The following is an 18,213-nucleotide window of genomic DNA, read 5'->3' as shown; positions in this document are numbered from 1 at the left end:
GGAAAAATCCTAGTTCTAGGCTAATTAGCCCATCTAAAGCTCAAGATGACCATGGAAATGCCATACAAGAGAGATTGCTGCTAGGGATTGATCAACTCAACCATCCACCATCACCTATGAGTCAAGAATCAAATAAAAACAACAAAAAGAGGGTTAAAGTTCGAAAAATCTACTCTACTCAACCAAATCAAACACTTCCACACTCTAATCACATATAAACACACTCACATGCACTCAAACACTTCCACACTCTAATCACATATAAACACACTCACATGCACTCAAACACTTATCCTTCTCTTAAAACCCAAGGATTTGCATCCGAGGGCAAAATTATGTGCTAATGGAAGAAAATGGAATGGAATGGAATCTCTACTCCTCTCCCTCCTTCAAGACAAGTTCCTCGGCAGTAGCGATGCCATTTGGTCACCTCTAAGTGAGCCTTCTAGCCAAAGCTAGGAATCATTGTTTGGTCACAAAACATTATGCATTTTTTTTGAAAAAGAAGCTAATAAATTTCAAGTAACATTAAGATGAAATGAGTATTCTTAGTAGTAGATATTGTATATATTTAACTTATAGAGATAATTGAATTTTTGATAAGGTAAACAAGGTCTAGAGGTAATACCTGTGATATGAGGTTTAGGATTTGTAAACTTATCTAAAACTAGTATTAAATCTAAACAACATCATCCATTAATTGTTACGGTCAGATTTGGGATTGTGTGTGAGAGGGAGGACATTGATGGGATGTTTGAGGAGGTCATATAGACGAGAGTACCTCATCTCAAAGGGTAATAATAATGAACAGAGACTGAATTCCCATTCGTTCATCATTTGCATGAGTCATGATGAGTGGATAAGGTCAATAATATAGCAAGGTGGCATGCTGCCATGGCACGTGGCTGTAATCCGTGAAAAGAAGTTGGATACGTAGTTGTGATCGAGAAAGCTGGCCTTCTTTCTCCTGGTGATGCATCGCTTCCACACGGGATTGGCAGAACAACAAGGGCAATATATTTCATCACAGGCTCTTCCATCTATATCTAAGGTTGGCTGCACTTGCACAACATTCCTTGCTATACAGATTCAATCATTTGGCATGTGTTGGATGTGAACCGGCATAGCGAGCCCCATGTTGCCTCTGATTGGAGTCTATAATACCATTACATTAATGACTGGAGGGAGTGCCATTCAGGTTTTCGAAGCTAGAGTACTCACTGATTCAATCAATTGGGCATTTAAAGCTTAGAATCACATTCTCGTACAAGAACTTAGCAGTCCGGTGGCTAGGTGAACATTCAGCTTTGTGCTTTTGGCCGTGAATGCATGTAGCAAAATCATTGGTGCCCAAAATATGCATTTATGACTGGAGAGGGATTGTGGGGTTTGCACTCATATGCCTTACTGTACCCACGTGCACATCAAGCATCTCAATGGGTTGTGTTTTTGGGAGAATCAGAAAGTGTACAGCCTCTCCTCCCCTAGCCAGCAGGCCTGGAGTTGTTGATCTTGCAAACGACATGCCCAGAGAAAAAGAGAGTGACCTGGATGGTGAAAGTGGTGTAGACCAGCCAACCTCCCTCTTCAGTGGCACGCTGGTGGCAGAAGAGGCCTCTCTAGTGCCTCACCTTTCTAGACAGTACTTGTCACCTAGTGGGTCCAGAGTTTCTCATCTGCCTAGATATAACTATGACCTCCGTTACTCATATTTGTCTCAACGAGGCTTTTACCCCAAGGCACTGGACAAGGCAAATCAAGACAGTTTCTGCATCCATAGTCAATTCGGAAAGGACCCTAATGACCATTTCTTTGGTGTTTTTGATGGACATGGGGATTATGGAACTCAATGCTCCCAATTTGCAAAGAAACGCCTGTGTGAAAACTTCCTAAAAGACCGGCACTTCCGCACGGATGTGGTCCAAGCTTACCATTCAGCATTCACAGCCACAAATGCTCAACTGCATCAGCATGACATAGACGATTCATCAAGTGGTACCACTGCCATCACTGTGCTAGTTCGTGGGAGGACGCTTTACGTGGCAAATGTCGGAGACTCCAGATCTGTGTTGGCAGTAAGAAGGGGGGAAGAATTGGTTGCAGTTGATCTATCAAGTGATCAAACGCCAATTAGGGCAGATGAGTGTGCTAGAGTTAAACTATGTGGTGCACGGGTTCTGACTTTGGATCAATTAGAAGGGCTTAAGAGTCCATATGTGCAATGCTGGGGAGGTGAAGAGAACGAGGACGATGGTGACCCACCGCGGGTGTGGGTTGCAAATGGAATGTACCCTGGCACAGCATTTACAAGGAGTATTGGTGACAAGATAGCTGAGGAAATTGGTGTCATAGCAGTGCCAGAGGTGCTTGCCATGGAGCTGACAGCAGATCATCCCTTTTTTGTGCTAGCAAGCGATGGCGTGTTTGAATTCCTCTCTAGTCAGCAAGTAATCGACATGGTAGGCTATTTAACTTATCAAATTTTGCACAGAGATTTGGTTTTACTACTTATCATGTTGTAACTTTTTGATACCTTTGCATTGTGCTACCGCTAGAGTACAGTCTTCTCTCATCAGAAGTTGATAGGATTACATAGTCATCTAACAATCTCTTTTAGAGACCCATTGAGATCAAAGAGGGTCCTTTGTTCTACAGAGCACATCTTGCTATGATCCTAATGTCTAACAGGGTCTCTCACCAGGCCCCGCCTTTGTCACGTGTCAGGTCTCTGGCATGCAGCTCCAGTCATGCATGGTCACCTAGATGCAGCTAGTTGTAGCATATGTGGGTGACTTGTGCTCATATTTTCTGTATTTGTGCTGTGGTGGAGCAACTCTGTGGTATATCCTCATCTTCTTTATGTGTCTCTCGCTTTATGTCGACCTCTGCTGTTGAAAAAAGTTGTGAAGTGTGTGACTATGATCCTTTCCTCTCCCAGTATATCTCATAGTGTCTCATGAGTTTGTTACCGTGTCTTTATATCTCATTTAAGTAGAGGGCCACACATCTCTTATCTTCAGAACAGGCAATTAAATCTCCCTCGAATCTCACAGTACCATGTCTTGTGGAGGTATATCTGCTATTGTTGCCTACGATGACTCTCTTCATTTCCTTTGTATTCCACTGTACTCTAGTGGAGGTAGTGCAAAGAGAGAGAGAGAGAGAGAGCCCAGGTGAAGTATCTAGTCCATACTATGCATAATGGAGTTTATAGTTATATAGTCTTGTGGGTTGACTACCATGAGTAGATAACATGCACGTTCCTAAAAGGTGGATTTGGGCATGTTCCTGGATTCATCTAGGTATATATATTGGGAGGTCTTGTGGAGGTATATCTGCATTTGTTGTCGCTCTCATAACTCTCTTCGTTTCCTTTATACTATTCCATTATACTTTGGTGGAGGTAGTGCATTGAGAGAGAGAGACAGAGGAAGTCATCCATGTCATGATGTGAGTGTGCCAACTATTTCTACTCCTTGCAATGTTGGAAATAGGGTTGCAAGAATGTGCGCGCGCACACACAGTGGAGAAGTTGATAGATAGATAATGAATGTGTTTTGTAAAAAGATGATAAGTATACCCCAAGATGGGTGTATACTATAGCACGGGGAAAAAACCTTCTAAAGAGGGAAAAAGTGCCCTGGCTGGTGCTAGTGTGTTCATACACATCACTACCAAATATGGCTACAAATCTCCCTTGGAGTGATGATGTGAACAAGGGGTGAGCTGGCACTAGAAGTACAGAGATGTGCCAGGCTCTTTGGACTGTGATAGGGGAGCTCTTTGGACTATGATAGGGGAGCCGAGACTAGTCCTCAAAAGGAAGTTGGTTTGAAGCTTTGCGAAAAGCTTCAAACTTCTCTCATGGGAGAGCCTTCATGAGTAAATCTGCCAATTTGTTGTCACCACTTCTTTGGCAGACGTCTGAAATGATGTCATGATTGAATACATGTGGAAGGGCTCCATGGAAGGATTGGTATCCTGGTATGAGTTCCTGGCATGATTTATGAACTCATGGAAGGGTGGTAACCCCGGTGAGTGACTCTGGACTCATGGAAGGGTGGTTACCCTGGTGAGTACTTTTTGGTGCTGTGTGGACGGCGCCTGTGTGAACGGGCTAGTTGGATGTACGAGATGTAAGTTGGGAGATTTCATCCACTATGTTTGTGCACCAGCATATGTATGTGAGTTGCACATGCATGGATGACTTGTTTTTGATGCCTGGACATTGCTTGGTATTTTGCCTGTGAAAGTCCATGGAACCCGTGGATACGCATGTGCACACCTGTTTGGGACTCATATGGTTTCCTTATGTGTTTTCCAGGCGGTAAGTGTGCACACTTAACCCAATTTGTTCATGATTTCATGTTACTAAGGTTTATTGGGTGCAGGGTTCACATTCACTTAAAGTGTGGGTGGACACACTTATAATTTTCTAAGTGAGTTCACATCAGGGTGGACTATTTTTAATGAACCAAGGCCAAATATGAGAGATGGGCACCCGAGCACTCCCAAAAAGCTCCATGAGTTGCTATTGTGGGTGTGGGAGGGCCAAAGTGGGCAAGCCCTGTCTTGTAGAGCACTCAACTGGAAATCGTGGGCTGTTAGGAGCTGTGTGGACAGGAAAAACAGCAAGTTTACTCATATGCATGAGCTACAGGTGGAATAAGGGTCCCAGGGCTGGCTGACTGCTATTTCTCTCTCTACAGGGCAGGTCGACTTCATCTACAGCGGCTACAGGTTGATCGATTTGGCTCCAGGAGCTTGTGCATGGCTGTTGGGACTGTTTTTGGGCTTCTCTGCTGAGAATAGGGCTTGGACGGAGTGAGCAGAGCCTCTATAGGAGTTGGCCGATTGTTATAAGGCCCATTATTGGCTGTTTTTTTTTACAGGTTTGCAGGAGGTTTCTCGCGACAAAACTTGAGCAAACATGTCCCTAGACAAGTACTAGGCTTGGGGATGTGATCTGGTGGAACCTATGGGTGTCCAGTGAGCCAAAACCATGGCTGGTTACTGTTTTGCAGGTTTGGGACAACAGTCTTCGAGATTGAACCTCTTCAACAATGCATCTATGTATTTCCTTTGCAGCATAACAATGCCATCATTACGCTGTCAAAACTCGATGCCCAAATAATAGTGCTACAGCATAATAATGCCATCATTACACTGCCAAAACTCGATGCCCAAATAATAGTGCAACGGTCTAAGATCTGACATCTCAAAAGACTTCTCTAAATCAGCTATAAAAGTTGAAATATGATCATCATTAGGGCCTGTGAGCATCATGTCATTAAGGTATAACATGATTACCAATAAAACATCCTTAGTCTTCTTAATATAGAGGGTACTGTTAGTTGGGTTGTTGCAAAAACCTTGTGCAACCAAGTATGCATGTATCTTTTCGTACCATGCTCTGGGAGCATGTTCCACCTCCCATCGCTCTTAGTTATGCGGATTGTCTCATGGAACATTCAGGGCTTAGGAGGACTGCTTTGTTTATAGAGGTGCGGAATCCTTAGAGAGGAGCTTCATAGAGCAGTAGTTGGCGGACCCATTGACATTCTCTTCCTCTAGAGCATCATCTGTCCGAGGGCCGTACCCACCTTGTGAGAAGATTTTTTAGGGCAAGAGTCACACCTTTTGGTCTCATGCTTTTGGCTTCTCTAGGACCTAGGGTGGGGTATGCATTTTGGTTAGCGAGCAGTTCTTACCCGCAATGATTGATTTAGGCACCATTGTCACTGGGAGAGCTCAATGGGTGATTATAACGATTGGAGAGGAGAGAGTGGGTTGCTTGAATCTCTGTGCACCGAATACCATAGCAGGTAGAGCCATTTTCTTGAGCATGGTTCGTCGGTCCCCTGATTTTTGGTGCATGGGGGGTGATTTCAACATGTTAGAGATGGCGGAGGATAGAGTTGGAGGTGGCATGGTCACAGTTTCATACACGGAGTACTCGGCCCGAGAGGAGTTGATTTTGGCTTACCCTTGGCATCTACAGGAGTTTGGGGTCAGCCCTAGGAGTCTGCGATACTTGCGATCCAACAGGATTATTACAAGCCCCAACCTTTCTAGATTAGACCGGTTATATGGCTCTCCCGATCTCAGCACCTTTGGACCGAGGTTCTCCAATAGAACTTGGACTACCCGGCACCAAATGGGTGTTACCGTGTAGGGAGTCGGGAATGCCTTATGGTGTCTGTCTGTGTGCAGCTATTAGGGACGGACACCAAGATGCAGCAGCACGTCGAGGGGAGTAATGGCCTGGAGAAAGGTATAGCCTCCTGAAGAAGAGAGAGAGACCTCCTATTAGAAGAAGACAAAACCTCTTGCCAAAAAGAAGTTGGAGTAGCCGCCTTAGGAGAGGAATGCCTTGCTGACTGCAGTGGAGAAAAAGGCAGCCTGTTGGAGGAGATGGAAGCGCACAGTCACCTGCAGCCTGAAGGTCGCCTACAGGTGAGGGTGCGCGCTGCTGGAGAATCAGCACAACCTGCTGGTGATGGTTACGTAGCTGGCTGCTGTAGTAGGCTGCGCAGCAACCAGTAGTGCAGAAAATTCAACCACGCCTATAGGCCTCAGCTGCCTGGTTGTGTGCCTGTTTTGGCTGCTTGCAGCAAGTAAACAGGCGGAGCCTGTTGGACCAGCGTGGAACACCCGTTTTTAGGGCTGAAGTAACAGCCGCTTGTGGTGTAGCTATAGTCGCCTAGATGCAGCCGAAAGAGAAAGTGCAGCCTTTGAGTTTGCTCAGCCGTCAGCAAACGATGCGCCGTCAGCAAACGATGGAGCGCAGGGTGATGGAGGCGCACCAAACTCGTCTATCTCAAAGGTGGTCGCCGGCTTCTTTTATTAAGGTTGGAGGAGGAGTAAAACTAAATGTGCTGGCTGGCTCCCCACGCTTGCATGTGGGCGGCCAGCTCTTTGGGAGTGTGGGTAGGTGACCATGCACCCACCCCCACACACTCACTTAAGTGGGGCTCCCCACCTTGCCCAAAGGGGGTGCCCACTTTTAAGTGTGTGTGAACATTAAACCTTATAAAACAAAGGGTTAGAATATGAAACATTAAAACAACATGTGCAATATACTTACCACCTGTTCACATGCACCAAAACTCGTCAGAATACAGAGCAGACTTCACGATTCACTGGCAGGCGTCCCCGCTCAGTAAGTAACACGTCAAGCAGGCAAACACAAAAATACAAGTCATGCGAAAACAGTTTCAAACATGCAGAACATGTGTGCATGTGCAAAAAGTAACATGGACATATCTCCCGTTCATGGAACAAGTACAAAATATCTGTCGGCACAAAACTGGCACGACGTAAAATATAAAAACCTGGTCTTCCTATGGAGTGACAGTCCCATAGGTAAGACATAGTTCCAGGCACGAGCCTCCTTATGGTGTGACAGTCCTATAGGCAAGACACGGCACGAATACTGGCTCTTCCATGGCGTGACAATCCCATGGGTTGAACATAGTCCAGGTCATGCACGGGTGGCACCAGTCTTGCTCCCGTCCATACGACACCATCGTGCTAACACACGGGTGTCTGGCTCCCGTCCATGTCAGCAAAATACTCGTCTCTTCACATGAGACACTGGCCTGGCCTCAAGTGAACGAGACGCAAAAACTGGAGATGGGCCAAATGGTCGGCCAATTGGTGACACCACCCATCATACTCGGACCACATGCTAGTGCTGGAGCTCGGCCGAGAGGTGTGACACTCGATAGAGACATTGAGTTATGTAGAGCTCGGTGGCCCAGACCCCATGGCCCTCGCCCATGGTCACGCCACCACAGGAGGATCTGGGCCATCATCTCCCATCATCGCAAGACCTTCTCGCGCTAGCTCAGTTTTGCCACCTTGAGCACCATGTCACAGCAGCCCATGAGGGATGTATTAGGGTGATATGAGAGCTCTCTGCTCATGTACCTAGATCAGATTTCATAGTTCTAGATTTTTGTTATCTTTCTTTATTACTATTTTTTACCCAGGATGATGTACCTCATGGATATGATGTAATCTTTTGGTCTCATAGGTCATTTTGCCCTTTTGAGGACGTTAATACAACTTTCTTTCTTTCTTTCTTTCTTTCTCTCCTCTCTCTCTAGCCCTAGTCACTATCACCATGGCTTGAGCTTCCATTTCCGTCTCCATCTCCACTCTCACCCTGTCATCCTGACACCATGCTTTTCAACAGTTGGCCTGGGCAGGCCTCCCATCACTACTAGCCCCAGGGCCTCCCTCCTTAGTTTCTCTTTTCGTACACTGCATGGCTAGGCTGCATAATTTAGATGCTCGAGATCGAAGGCACTCTAGCAGCAGGGCAGTTTGAGGGCCTCCCTCCTCAGCTTCTCTCAGATTTTTGGAAGAGGCTATGGGACAATTTTCGGTCGTGAAAGATCACTCTCTTTATGTAGTAGCTGGCACATTGGAGCCTGGTGGTTGGCACTTGGCTGGCCATCGGAGGTAGGTTTGCAATCTATTCGAGGTGTGGCTATCCCTAGGAGTGCTAGCATCATTGCGTTTGGGATTGCCCAAAGGCTTAGTAGATTTGGCAATGGATTCTCCGCATTTTCACTATGGACCGGTCCCCCCCCACACGCAGTTACTTGGGGCATAGTTGCTTGGGCCACTAAGGTCAATGTCGCCATGGCATATGAGGAGGGTGGGGGACTGGCCCTGTAGGTCTCTCATCTCCATATTTTTGCAGTACTAGTTCGAGCTCCCTCCACTGACATTTGGACTCCCGGTTCTAGCCAGAGATGGGAGATTTGAAGCAATATTGTTGCATGGCACATTTGGAGAGCTCACTATAGCGAGGTCATCTAGGGCACCCTGACCCCACCAGCGGAGTCCATTTGGATCATTTGGCTTGATATCATTCAGACCCTCCGTGGGCAGTGGGGGAAGCTTCAAGGTGGCTCCGACCGCATGTGGAAGTGCCGTGAGGCCTTCTCAAAGATTTGGCATCACAGTCCTTTTCTCACTGACAGTGGTGGTGAGGCCACTTGGCCCTATAGACTACCTGTGTTGTTGTTCCCCGCCGACCCCCCTTTTGTATGAGATAGCCTTCTCCTCCGATGAGAGTGGCCAGCCAGGGGAGAAGAGCATCCTTCCCCTTCTCAGTTTTCTTGATTCTCACTCCCTCTATGGAGCTGAGTTTTACTTAGCCATTATGGCTGTTTTGTTCCGTAACTAATAGAAGGATCTCTTTCCTAGAAAAGAAAAGAAAAGAAAAATATGACTTTCAGATTTGTGCACGAGTCCACAACTTACACTTGTTTTCCTTCATAAGTGAATGTCAGGCACTCGTCCAGATTGAAATACTCCTTGGTTAATAAAATATTCCAAGGTGGTTATGAAGTGTTTTAATCCTGTGGCATTCAATTACATTAATATCAGAGCCAAACTTTCTTCTTACGTGTTGGAAGACTGTCCTAATTGGGGGAATATACTGGCTATTAGTGTAGTTAAGCCTAAGCCAAGCAATCCGCACAACCAATTCAGAATGTAAGATTCCAATGGATGAAATTAATCAACTTATTAGCAAAGCAAAGTGGTTGTGTGGGCTATGTAATATTCTGACTTGAGAATCATATCCCAAATTTTTTAAGACTCTTTTCCGAAGAAAAATGATAAGTTATGGGTGATACCAAGCTTAGGATCGCGAAAGATTTGGTTAAGCCAAGGAAACCTTCTTTCCATCAGGAAGACAACTCCAATAAATTGTAAAGCTAAGTATTCTTTGTAACTATTAGGTCCTCCATGCTCTTTTCACATGATAGAACTCATGCCCGGACACATGGACAAGATGATGGACACATGGAAACAATGTTCCTAATGTTGGAATTGGAAAAAGCACTTGTCTGGGTAAGAAAAAGCAAAAGTCAAACTTTGTTGACCAAAAAGCTGAGGGCACCGTTGGAAAGAGCTCGTCGAACTGAGTCAAAAATCTATAAGCCGCTTTTTCAAAAAGCAACTCTAGGGCCAAAAAGCAAGGCCCTGAAGTTGTAAAAGCATAAATCAAGAACTTTGTCTATTATCAAAGCAAAAGCAAGGAGGCAAAGCAAAAGCACGGGAATAAAACAAAAGCTAGGGAATAAAGGCAAAAGCAAAGCATGGATAAAAGCAGGCATCTCCTCAAGTATATAAAGGACCATGCACCCTCTTGGTGGATATAGAAAAACTCTTGGAGGCTCATAGAAGAAGAACGTGGAAGAACTCCCTTGGGAAAAACAAGAACTTTATCTACTTCATCACCTTTCTACCTCCCCTCTATCGACGGCCCCCTTTGCAGCACCAACCATTGCTGCTCCACCCCCTGTGAAGAAGTGCCGCTGCCCGCCGTGCCTAGAGCTGCCTCCGCCGCCCGCCACCAGCGTCAGAGCCGATTTTTCGTCGCCTGGTGCCGGCGCCTCTGCCGCCCCAGAGCCGGCATTTTTGCCTCTTGTTTGCTGGATTTCTGTCGCCTATTGGCTGCCCGTTTGCTTCTCCACCACCACCTATTGGCTGTTGCTTGACTCTTCCATCAGCACCTCCTTTCAGCCGCCTTCTTTGGCAAGGGAGTTGCTTCCATTTGAAGAACCGCCACACCACCTCCTCCTTTCTTAGTGAAAATATTGGATTGAGAACAAAGAACTTTTTGTTGATACTTGAGAATATCAGTTGGACTCTTTGGATTTTGGTGCTAGCTTGGTGTAAGACACTTATCAGGCAGTCTATATGATGGGACCAAAAACCTTGGAAGAAGCCCAAGACAAAGCCTTGCAAGCCGAAGCTCTATATATGCCTTGGATGGTGGGCAAATCAAAGAGTGAGACTCGAGACTCGTCCCAAAAGAAGAAGTTCAAAGGGGGGTCTCAAGCAAGGAATGAGCCACAGGAAAAGAAGAATAAAAGTGAGGATAAACCCCTGCAAGCAACTCGAGGATTATGTCAAAGAAGGTAAATGTTTCCAATGTGGAAAGAAAGGACATATGGTTGCAAAATGTCCTGATAAACCAAGTCAAGAAGCCAAATTGCCCCAAAGTAATGCATTACCCAAAGAACTTCAACATCAAGATGATACTCCACCAGAGAAGAGGCAACTCTTCAAAGCTTGGGGCAAAGTGGCAAAACCAACCCGTACTTATCCACTTCGATAGTGGTGCTACCCACCACTACATTAATCCGCGAGTGGTTGAAGCCATGAATCTCCCTCCGGATAGATTCAGAACTCCTATTATAGCAGGTGCTGCTTTTGAAAAAATGTCAGCCGAAGTGACTCCTATTTTGGGAAAGCTCCGCTTACAGATTGGGGATTATGTGGATTATGAGAACTTTGTGGTTGGCAAAGTTGGACATTGTGATGTAATTTTGGGTATGCCTTGGCATAAGAAGATAGATCCGGCCATTGATTGGGTTGGAAATAAGATTAGGTTTCCTTTTAAAGGCAAGAATGTAGTATCCAAGGAAGGGGTCAGGATGGATCCAGAAAAGGTCAAGGCTATTGTGGAATGGCCAAAGTTGACCAGTGTGCATGCAGTTCGAAGTTTCCTTGGCCTATGCTCTTATTACAAGAAGTTCGTCAAGTGGTTTGCTGTGGTAGCAAGTCCACTACATGATCTGACAAAAAAAGCCGTGGGATTTTGGTGGACCAAAGCTGAAAAAGAATCCTTTGAATCACTAAAATTTTATGCTAGCAAAGGACCGGTATTGATCATTCTAGATTTGCCAAAGCCATTCGTGTTAGAATGTGATGCTTCAAGAGATTGCATTGGAGCATTCTTGAACCAAGAGGGCCATGCCGTGGCCTATGAGAGTCGAAGACTTCAAGGAGCCGAGAAGACCGCACCTACTTACGACAAAGAATTGATGGCTATCATACATGCTTTAAAGATTTGGAAGCATTATCTTATGGGTGTTGAGTTTGTTATCAAGACAGATCATCAAAGTCTTAGGTATTTTATGTCTCAACCTAAGATTTTAGAAAAGCATATAAGATGGGCTAGCTATTTGGTCCAATTTCATTTTTAGATTATGCATACTCATGGGAAAGACAACAACGTAGCAAATGCTTTATCTCTCGAAGACCCATGACCCATGCAATTTCCATGGGATATCATTTGGACTTCACTATGATGAAAGATCTTTATGCTACAGTTGAAGATTTCAAAGACATTTGGGACAGGTTGCAGAATGGAGACTTGGTGACTTCTTATGTCATCCACGAAGGGTTTCTTATGATGCAAACTCGTTTATGTGTAACCAAGGATTTGAGACCCAAAGTAATGGAAGAATGCCATGCCCCACCTTATATGGGACATAGGGGTATCATGACAACAACTCAGGCTTTGGAAAGTTATTTCTTTTGGCCTAGTATGAGGAAGGATATTGAGCAATATGTTCGAGAATGTTTGATTTGTCAGAAGGTCAAGTTTGATTGACAAAAACCCGCACGATTGTTACAACCTTTGCCAATTCCCAACATTCCATGGGAAAGTATTGCCATGGACTTTATCTTTGGATTGCCAAAGTCAGGATTTGGGAATGATGGAATATGGACTATTATTAATAGGTTCAGTAAGGAAGTCCACTTCATTCCAGTGAAGAAGACCATTCATGCAGATCATATGGCAAGATTGTTTATTCAACAGATCTTCAAGCATCATGGATTACCCAAATCCATTGTAGGGGATAGAGATCCTTGGACTACCAGTTTCTTTTGGAGTGCACTTTTTGACAACATGGGGACAAAGCTGAATTTTTCTTCGGCTTATCATCCTCAAACAGATGGGCAAAGTGAGATTGCCAACGTCACTATATTGGATATGCTAAAGTGTTATGCTCTCGAAGCGACGGATCAATGGGAGAAGTACTTGCCATTGGTTGAGTTGCCTATAACAAGCAAAGCTCCTTATGAGATTATCTATGGCAAACCATTGTTGTTGCCTATTCTGAAGACCAAGGAAGAGATTTTCCATGCGGACGAGTTCGTTCGAGATTTGGATACGACCTTTGCACAGGACTCTTTGACAAGCAAAGCTCCTTATGAGATTATCTATGGCAAACCATTGTTGTTGCCTATTCTGAAGACCAAGGAAGAGATTTTCCATGCGGACGAGTTCGTTCGAGATTTGGATACGACCTTTGCACAGGTTTGGAAGGCTACTGAGACATCTCAAGCCAAGCAAAAGAAAGCTGCAGACAAGCATAGAAGGAAGGTCACTTTTAAAGAAGGGGATTGGGTGTTATTGCGATATGAAAAAGCAAGACCTAGAAAATCAAAAGTTAAAGAGCTCAAGGAACCCAAGCTTTCCCCCAGGTATTATGGACCTTTTCAGATTACCAAGAAGATCAATGTGTATGTCATTGTTTGGACCTTCCAGATCATTGGAGGATACATAATGCCTTCCATGTCAGTTTATTGAAGCCATATACAGGACTACCCTCAAAGGAGCCTGTATTGGAGGATCCACCAGAAGTGGAAGAACAAGAAGAAATCTTGCAGCCGAAACAAATCGTATTCCAGTTTGTGAGAAAAAGAGGAAGGACAATGGTCAGGAAATTCCTCTTGAAGTTTAAGAACTATTCGCCTATGGATGTGAAATGGATGCCTGAAGAGTATGTCAAGGACTACCCCAATATTCTTTGAGCTTATGAGGAAGCAGTTGGTCCAGATGTATTTGAAGTACATGCTTCATACATCTTGAGATCAAGACAGATTTAAGAGGGAGAGACTGTAGCCCTAGCCCTCTTCATTGTATATATGTTTATACTAAAATGGAATTGATCATTATCTTGCTTATGTAATGATTTTGATTGGACATGCTCTAGTTTGGGTGGCATCGATGCCAAAAGGCCCAAGGAGCAACATTTGTATATGGGAGGCAACAATCCCAGAAGACCCATTGGACGGCAACGATGCCATATATATTGGACCTGCAGAGCAGTCGGGCGGTCATTGCGACCAGATGGACCAGATGATTGTATTGGATTTTGCAGTCGGGTGGTCATTGCGACCAGATGGCCCACATGACTGTATTGGATATTATAATCGGGTGGTCAATGCGACGACTAGATGACCCAAATGACTATTTATGACTCTCGGGCGGTCCTAGAGACCAGATGGCCTTGAGGGGAAGTTTGAGCGGTCCTAGTGACCAGATAGCTCAGCATGGTTTTGATGAAACCAAACAGAGCAATCCATGAACAGGAGGATCATTACTTGTGCATTGCATACTGATGTATGTTTGAACTTCTTTGACTTTGTCTACTGTTTTTGATGCGTGGACAATGCTTGGATTTATGGCATGTGATAGTCCATTGGGCTCCAGACTACTTGGCCAATACTTGGAATACCCAGTAGGCACGAATGATGCATACTTGTTTGTTGACTAGCTTGTGTCTAGTTTTTGTAGAATGTGAGTATGCATTTATTTTCTAACCCCTGCTACTAACAGGCTATGAAGATCATGTACCATCAAGAACAAGGACATCCGTCAAAGAAAGGCATAAAGATGTTGCCAGAGGAGTAGAAGGCACCACATACATGAGGAAAGACCAGATGCACAGGAGCACGAGATGGGACTAGTACCATATCTATGCCACAGTTGAGGACAACTGTGATATAAGAGGGAGGGAATGTAACTGTTTGGTCCTCCATGCTCTTTTCACATGATAGAAATCATGCCCGGACACATGGACAGGATGATGGACACATGGAAACAAGGTCCTAATGTTGGAATTGGAAAAAGCACTCGTTTGGGTCAAAAAGCAGGAAAAAGCAAAAGTCAAACTTTGTTGACCAAAAAGCTGAGGGCATTGTTGGAAAGAGCTCGTCGAACTGAGTCAAAAAGCTATAAGCCGCTTTTTCAAAAAGAAGCTCCAGGGCCAAAAAGCAAGGCCCTGAAGTTGTAAAAGCATAAATCAAGAACTTTGACTATTATTAAAGCAAAAGCAAGGGAATAAAACAAAAGCAAGGGAATAAAGGCAAAAGCAAAGCATGGATAAAAGCAGGCATCTCCTCAAGTATATAAAGGACCATGCACCCTCTTGGTGGATATAGAAAAACTCTTGGAGGCTCATAAAAGAAGGTGGAAGAACTCCCTTGGGCAAGAACTTTATCTTCTTCATCACCTTTCTATCTCCCCTCTACTGGCGCCCGCCGCCGCTCAGAGCCAGCTCTGCTGCCCGCCGTCGGCGTTGCCGTTGCCCAGCGCGGCCTCCGCCGCCCGCCACCAGCGTTGCCGCCGCCCCAGAGCCGATTTTTTGTCGCCTCTGCCGCCCCAGAGCCGGTGTTTTTGCATCTTGTTTGACTGTCGCCTGTTGGCTGCTCGTTTGCTCCTCCATCACCACCTATTGGCTATTGCGCCTGACTCTTCCATCAGCACCTCCTTTTAGCCGCCTTCTTTGGGAGGGGGGTTGCTTCCATTTGAAGAACCGCCACCTTCTCCTTTCTTAGTGAAAAGATTGGATTGAGAACAAAGAGCTTTTTGTGGATACTTGAGAATATCAGTTGGATTCTTTGGATTTTGGTGCTAGCTTGGTGTAAGACTCTTGTGGGTCATTCTCGTGGTGAGCTCGGCATCAGCTATCTTGTGCCTTGACATCGACCTTAGCCCGATCTCGACATCGACACTTTGTTTGATATTGTATTCATTTGTTGTATTGGTCCTGGCTTGGAAAAGCCTGTGGATTGTTCCTGAAATAAATTCGTGAAGAGGGGGCGGGGCCTGTTCCCCGCTCAGCGTGGTGTACCATGTGAATCCCCTATTCCCATCTTTCTCTCCCCCTTCTCTCTCTCTATGTTATCGTGAGAAGGATCTAGACCTCATTTTTGCAGGGCATACTGTCCAAGAGGTAAGAGTATACACCGCCTTGCCCATGGAGGACGGGGGAGTGGAAACTGGGATATATGATGGCATTATGGCTGGGATCCAATGTTTGTATCTTGGACTGTATGATAGTATTCCACCTAGGGTCCACCAATTAGCTTGTTGAATATATGATGGTATGCCACTTGCAGTCCATGACTTTCTTAGGTTTGTCTATGTGAAGCAATCAGGCAGGATCCCTAAGAACCAACGAAGCGTGAGTGACAGATGCAACCACGTGCACGAGAAATATAGATAGAGAGAGAAGGGGGGGAGAGAGATGGGAATAGGGGTTTCACACGGTACACCACGTTGAGCAGGGCACAGGCCCCACTCCCTCTTCAGGAATTTATTTCAGGAACAAGCCACGGGCTTTTCCAAGCCAGGACCAGTACAATAAATGAATACAATATCAAACAAGAGTGCCGATGTTGAGGAGGCACAAGATAATTGATGCCGGGCTCACCACGAGGATGACCCACAAGAGTCTTACACTGGGCTAGTACCAATATCCAATATCTGAATCAAGTCTTCACAAGAAATCACACAAGAAACTTGAGGGTGAGATGTCACCATTTGGCCACCCAATTGGTCCACCCGTGCTTTCTCATCATGTATGTACATTGGACTGGTGTCCATGGCAGTTGTATATGCCGGGGATTGATGCCACTCATGTGATACTGTGGACTTGGCTTTCCGTTGGGACTTGTGCCTCTGTGTACATGCCCGGAAATGCCTGGTGGATTGGTGTTCCATTGGGTTTGGTACCTCGTGTACTTGCCTGGAGCATGTCTATTTTGGTATATTCTCATGAACGGGGGGATTGTCCATACCACTGCTGCATTGCATAGCATCTTTATGTGCTTGCTTGCAATTGAAATTGCATGCTGTTTTCATGCTTGCTTGACCAATGTGTGTTCCGGGTAAGGGGACGTCCGCTCGCGAACCGTGTGTGTGAAACTGTCTGCTGACATGCTTATGTGGCATGTGACAGGTGGTAAGTATTGGTCATAAACCTAGCCTTAGGAGTTAACACTAATTTATAAGTGAGTGTGTACACACTTCATTAAGTTTTGGGTGACCAAAAGTCACTTATAAATTATGACCAGCCCGGTGTTCACACACACTGATGTCCCGAGGTGGACATAACCCAATGTCCACCGCCCAGACCTTTATCCCCTTTGTACAAAGGGAGTAACTAGCCATGTGTCCACTCTAGCTTGCTCCACAAAGCACTTGCCTGCCACCTACACTGGACAACTCACCACCTCACTCCTCCTCCTCTCTCTAGAGATTGGCACCTCCTTCATGAGGGCTGTTGGGCTGCATTTTCAGCACTTTCTTCTTCCCAATTGCATATCCAAGCTTGCTAAGGTGTTTCTCAAGCTTCCAAGAGTGTTTCCGTGTGCTAATCACTCTCCTACACACTCCCAATGACTGAAATTCAGCAAAACAGCTCTCTTTATTGTTGTAATTTCTGGTCTTTTTGCTGAAAACCCTAATTGCAGCCCTCCTTAGCTTTCCCAAGGTTCCCTTCATCCTCTTGAAGACTTTTGTCGTGAAGAAATGCGACAAATCGAAGATCTCATCACTCCAAGGACTTCCATTGCGAAGATCTTCGCTGTCATCGACTCTACTTGCAATTGGTAAGCTTTTATGCTTAAATTTGGAAGCAAGTAGCAGGAGGGAGGAACTGGATTACAAGATCACATACCCTGTGTAGGGTTCTCTTGTCCTACGTGCTCTCTTGCAGATTGTTGCTACCATGTGTTGGTGAAACAATAGAGAGTACATGGTAGGGAACATGGGCACTTGAGAGGGTGGTGTGGGTTGCAAGTCTATATCGACAACCACTTGTTTGCAATACTGTATTCATATGCATTGGTATGAAAATCTGGTCAGAAATGCCCATGATACTATGTACTTGATTCTCCCAAGATCAATATACTTTATTTGAGGGAGGGGTCGGCCGTTCCGGCTCATTGTGTGTCTCTTGTGAATTCAGCAAATTACTTCTTGTATTTGAGCAAGTGTCCATCAAATCTTAGTGTATTTAAGTGTATTGATTAGCATTGTGTTCAACCAAGTTACATTGGTATGAGAGCATACGGTTCTCTCTCACTTCTATCGTGAGAGATGATCACCGTGAACACTAGCTATCTCTACACTTAGAACATTATGGACAAGCCATACAAAGAATGTTGGAGATGCTAACACAAGAGGCAGAGACAATGAAATGCATGCCTCCAATGCTTTATAGGATGAGCAAACTTTTTTTTTTTCCCGAGAAAAGATCCTTTCATTAAAACGCCCGTAGGGCTACAAAAGATCCTCTCTGCTCATAAAGAAAACAGAGC

General features: G+C 45.1%; 1 protein-coding gene across 1 annotated transcript in view; it reads left to right on the top strand.

Annotated features, from left to right (window-relative positions):
* The first annotated feature begins 870 nt into the window (after window positions 1-870).
* LOC147633680 (Protein phosphatase 2C family protein) overlaps window positions 871-18,213 on the top strand; it is a 39,870-nt gene continuing 22,527 nt past the window's right edge. Inside the window, 1 exon segment of the mRNA XM_086804660.1 lies at window positions 871-2,459. Within this exon segment, the coding sequence (XP_086660786.1) occupies window positions 1,524-2,459 (936 nt within the window). The 5' untranslated portion in view covers window positions 871-1,523.

This window comes from Cibotium barometz, chromosome 11 (assembly GCF_041138505.1).
Source record: "Cibotium barometz isolate CiBa-2024 chromosome 11, ASM4113850v1, whole genome shotgun sequence".
Lineage (NCBI taxonomy): Eukaryota > Viridiplantae > Streptophyta > Polypodiopsida > Cyatheales > Cibotiaceae > Cibotium > Cibotium barometz.
The sequence above is the reverse complement of the archived record's forward strand: the minus strand, read 5'-3'. Positions and strand labels throughout refer to the sequence as shown.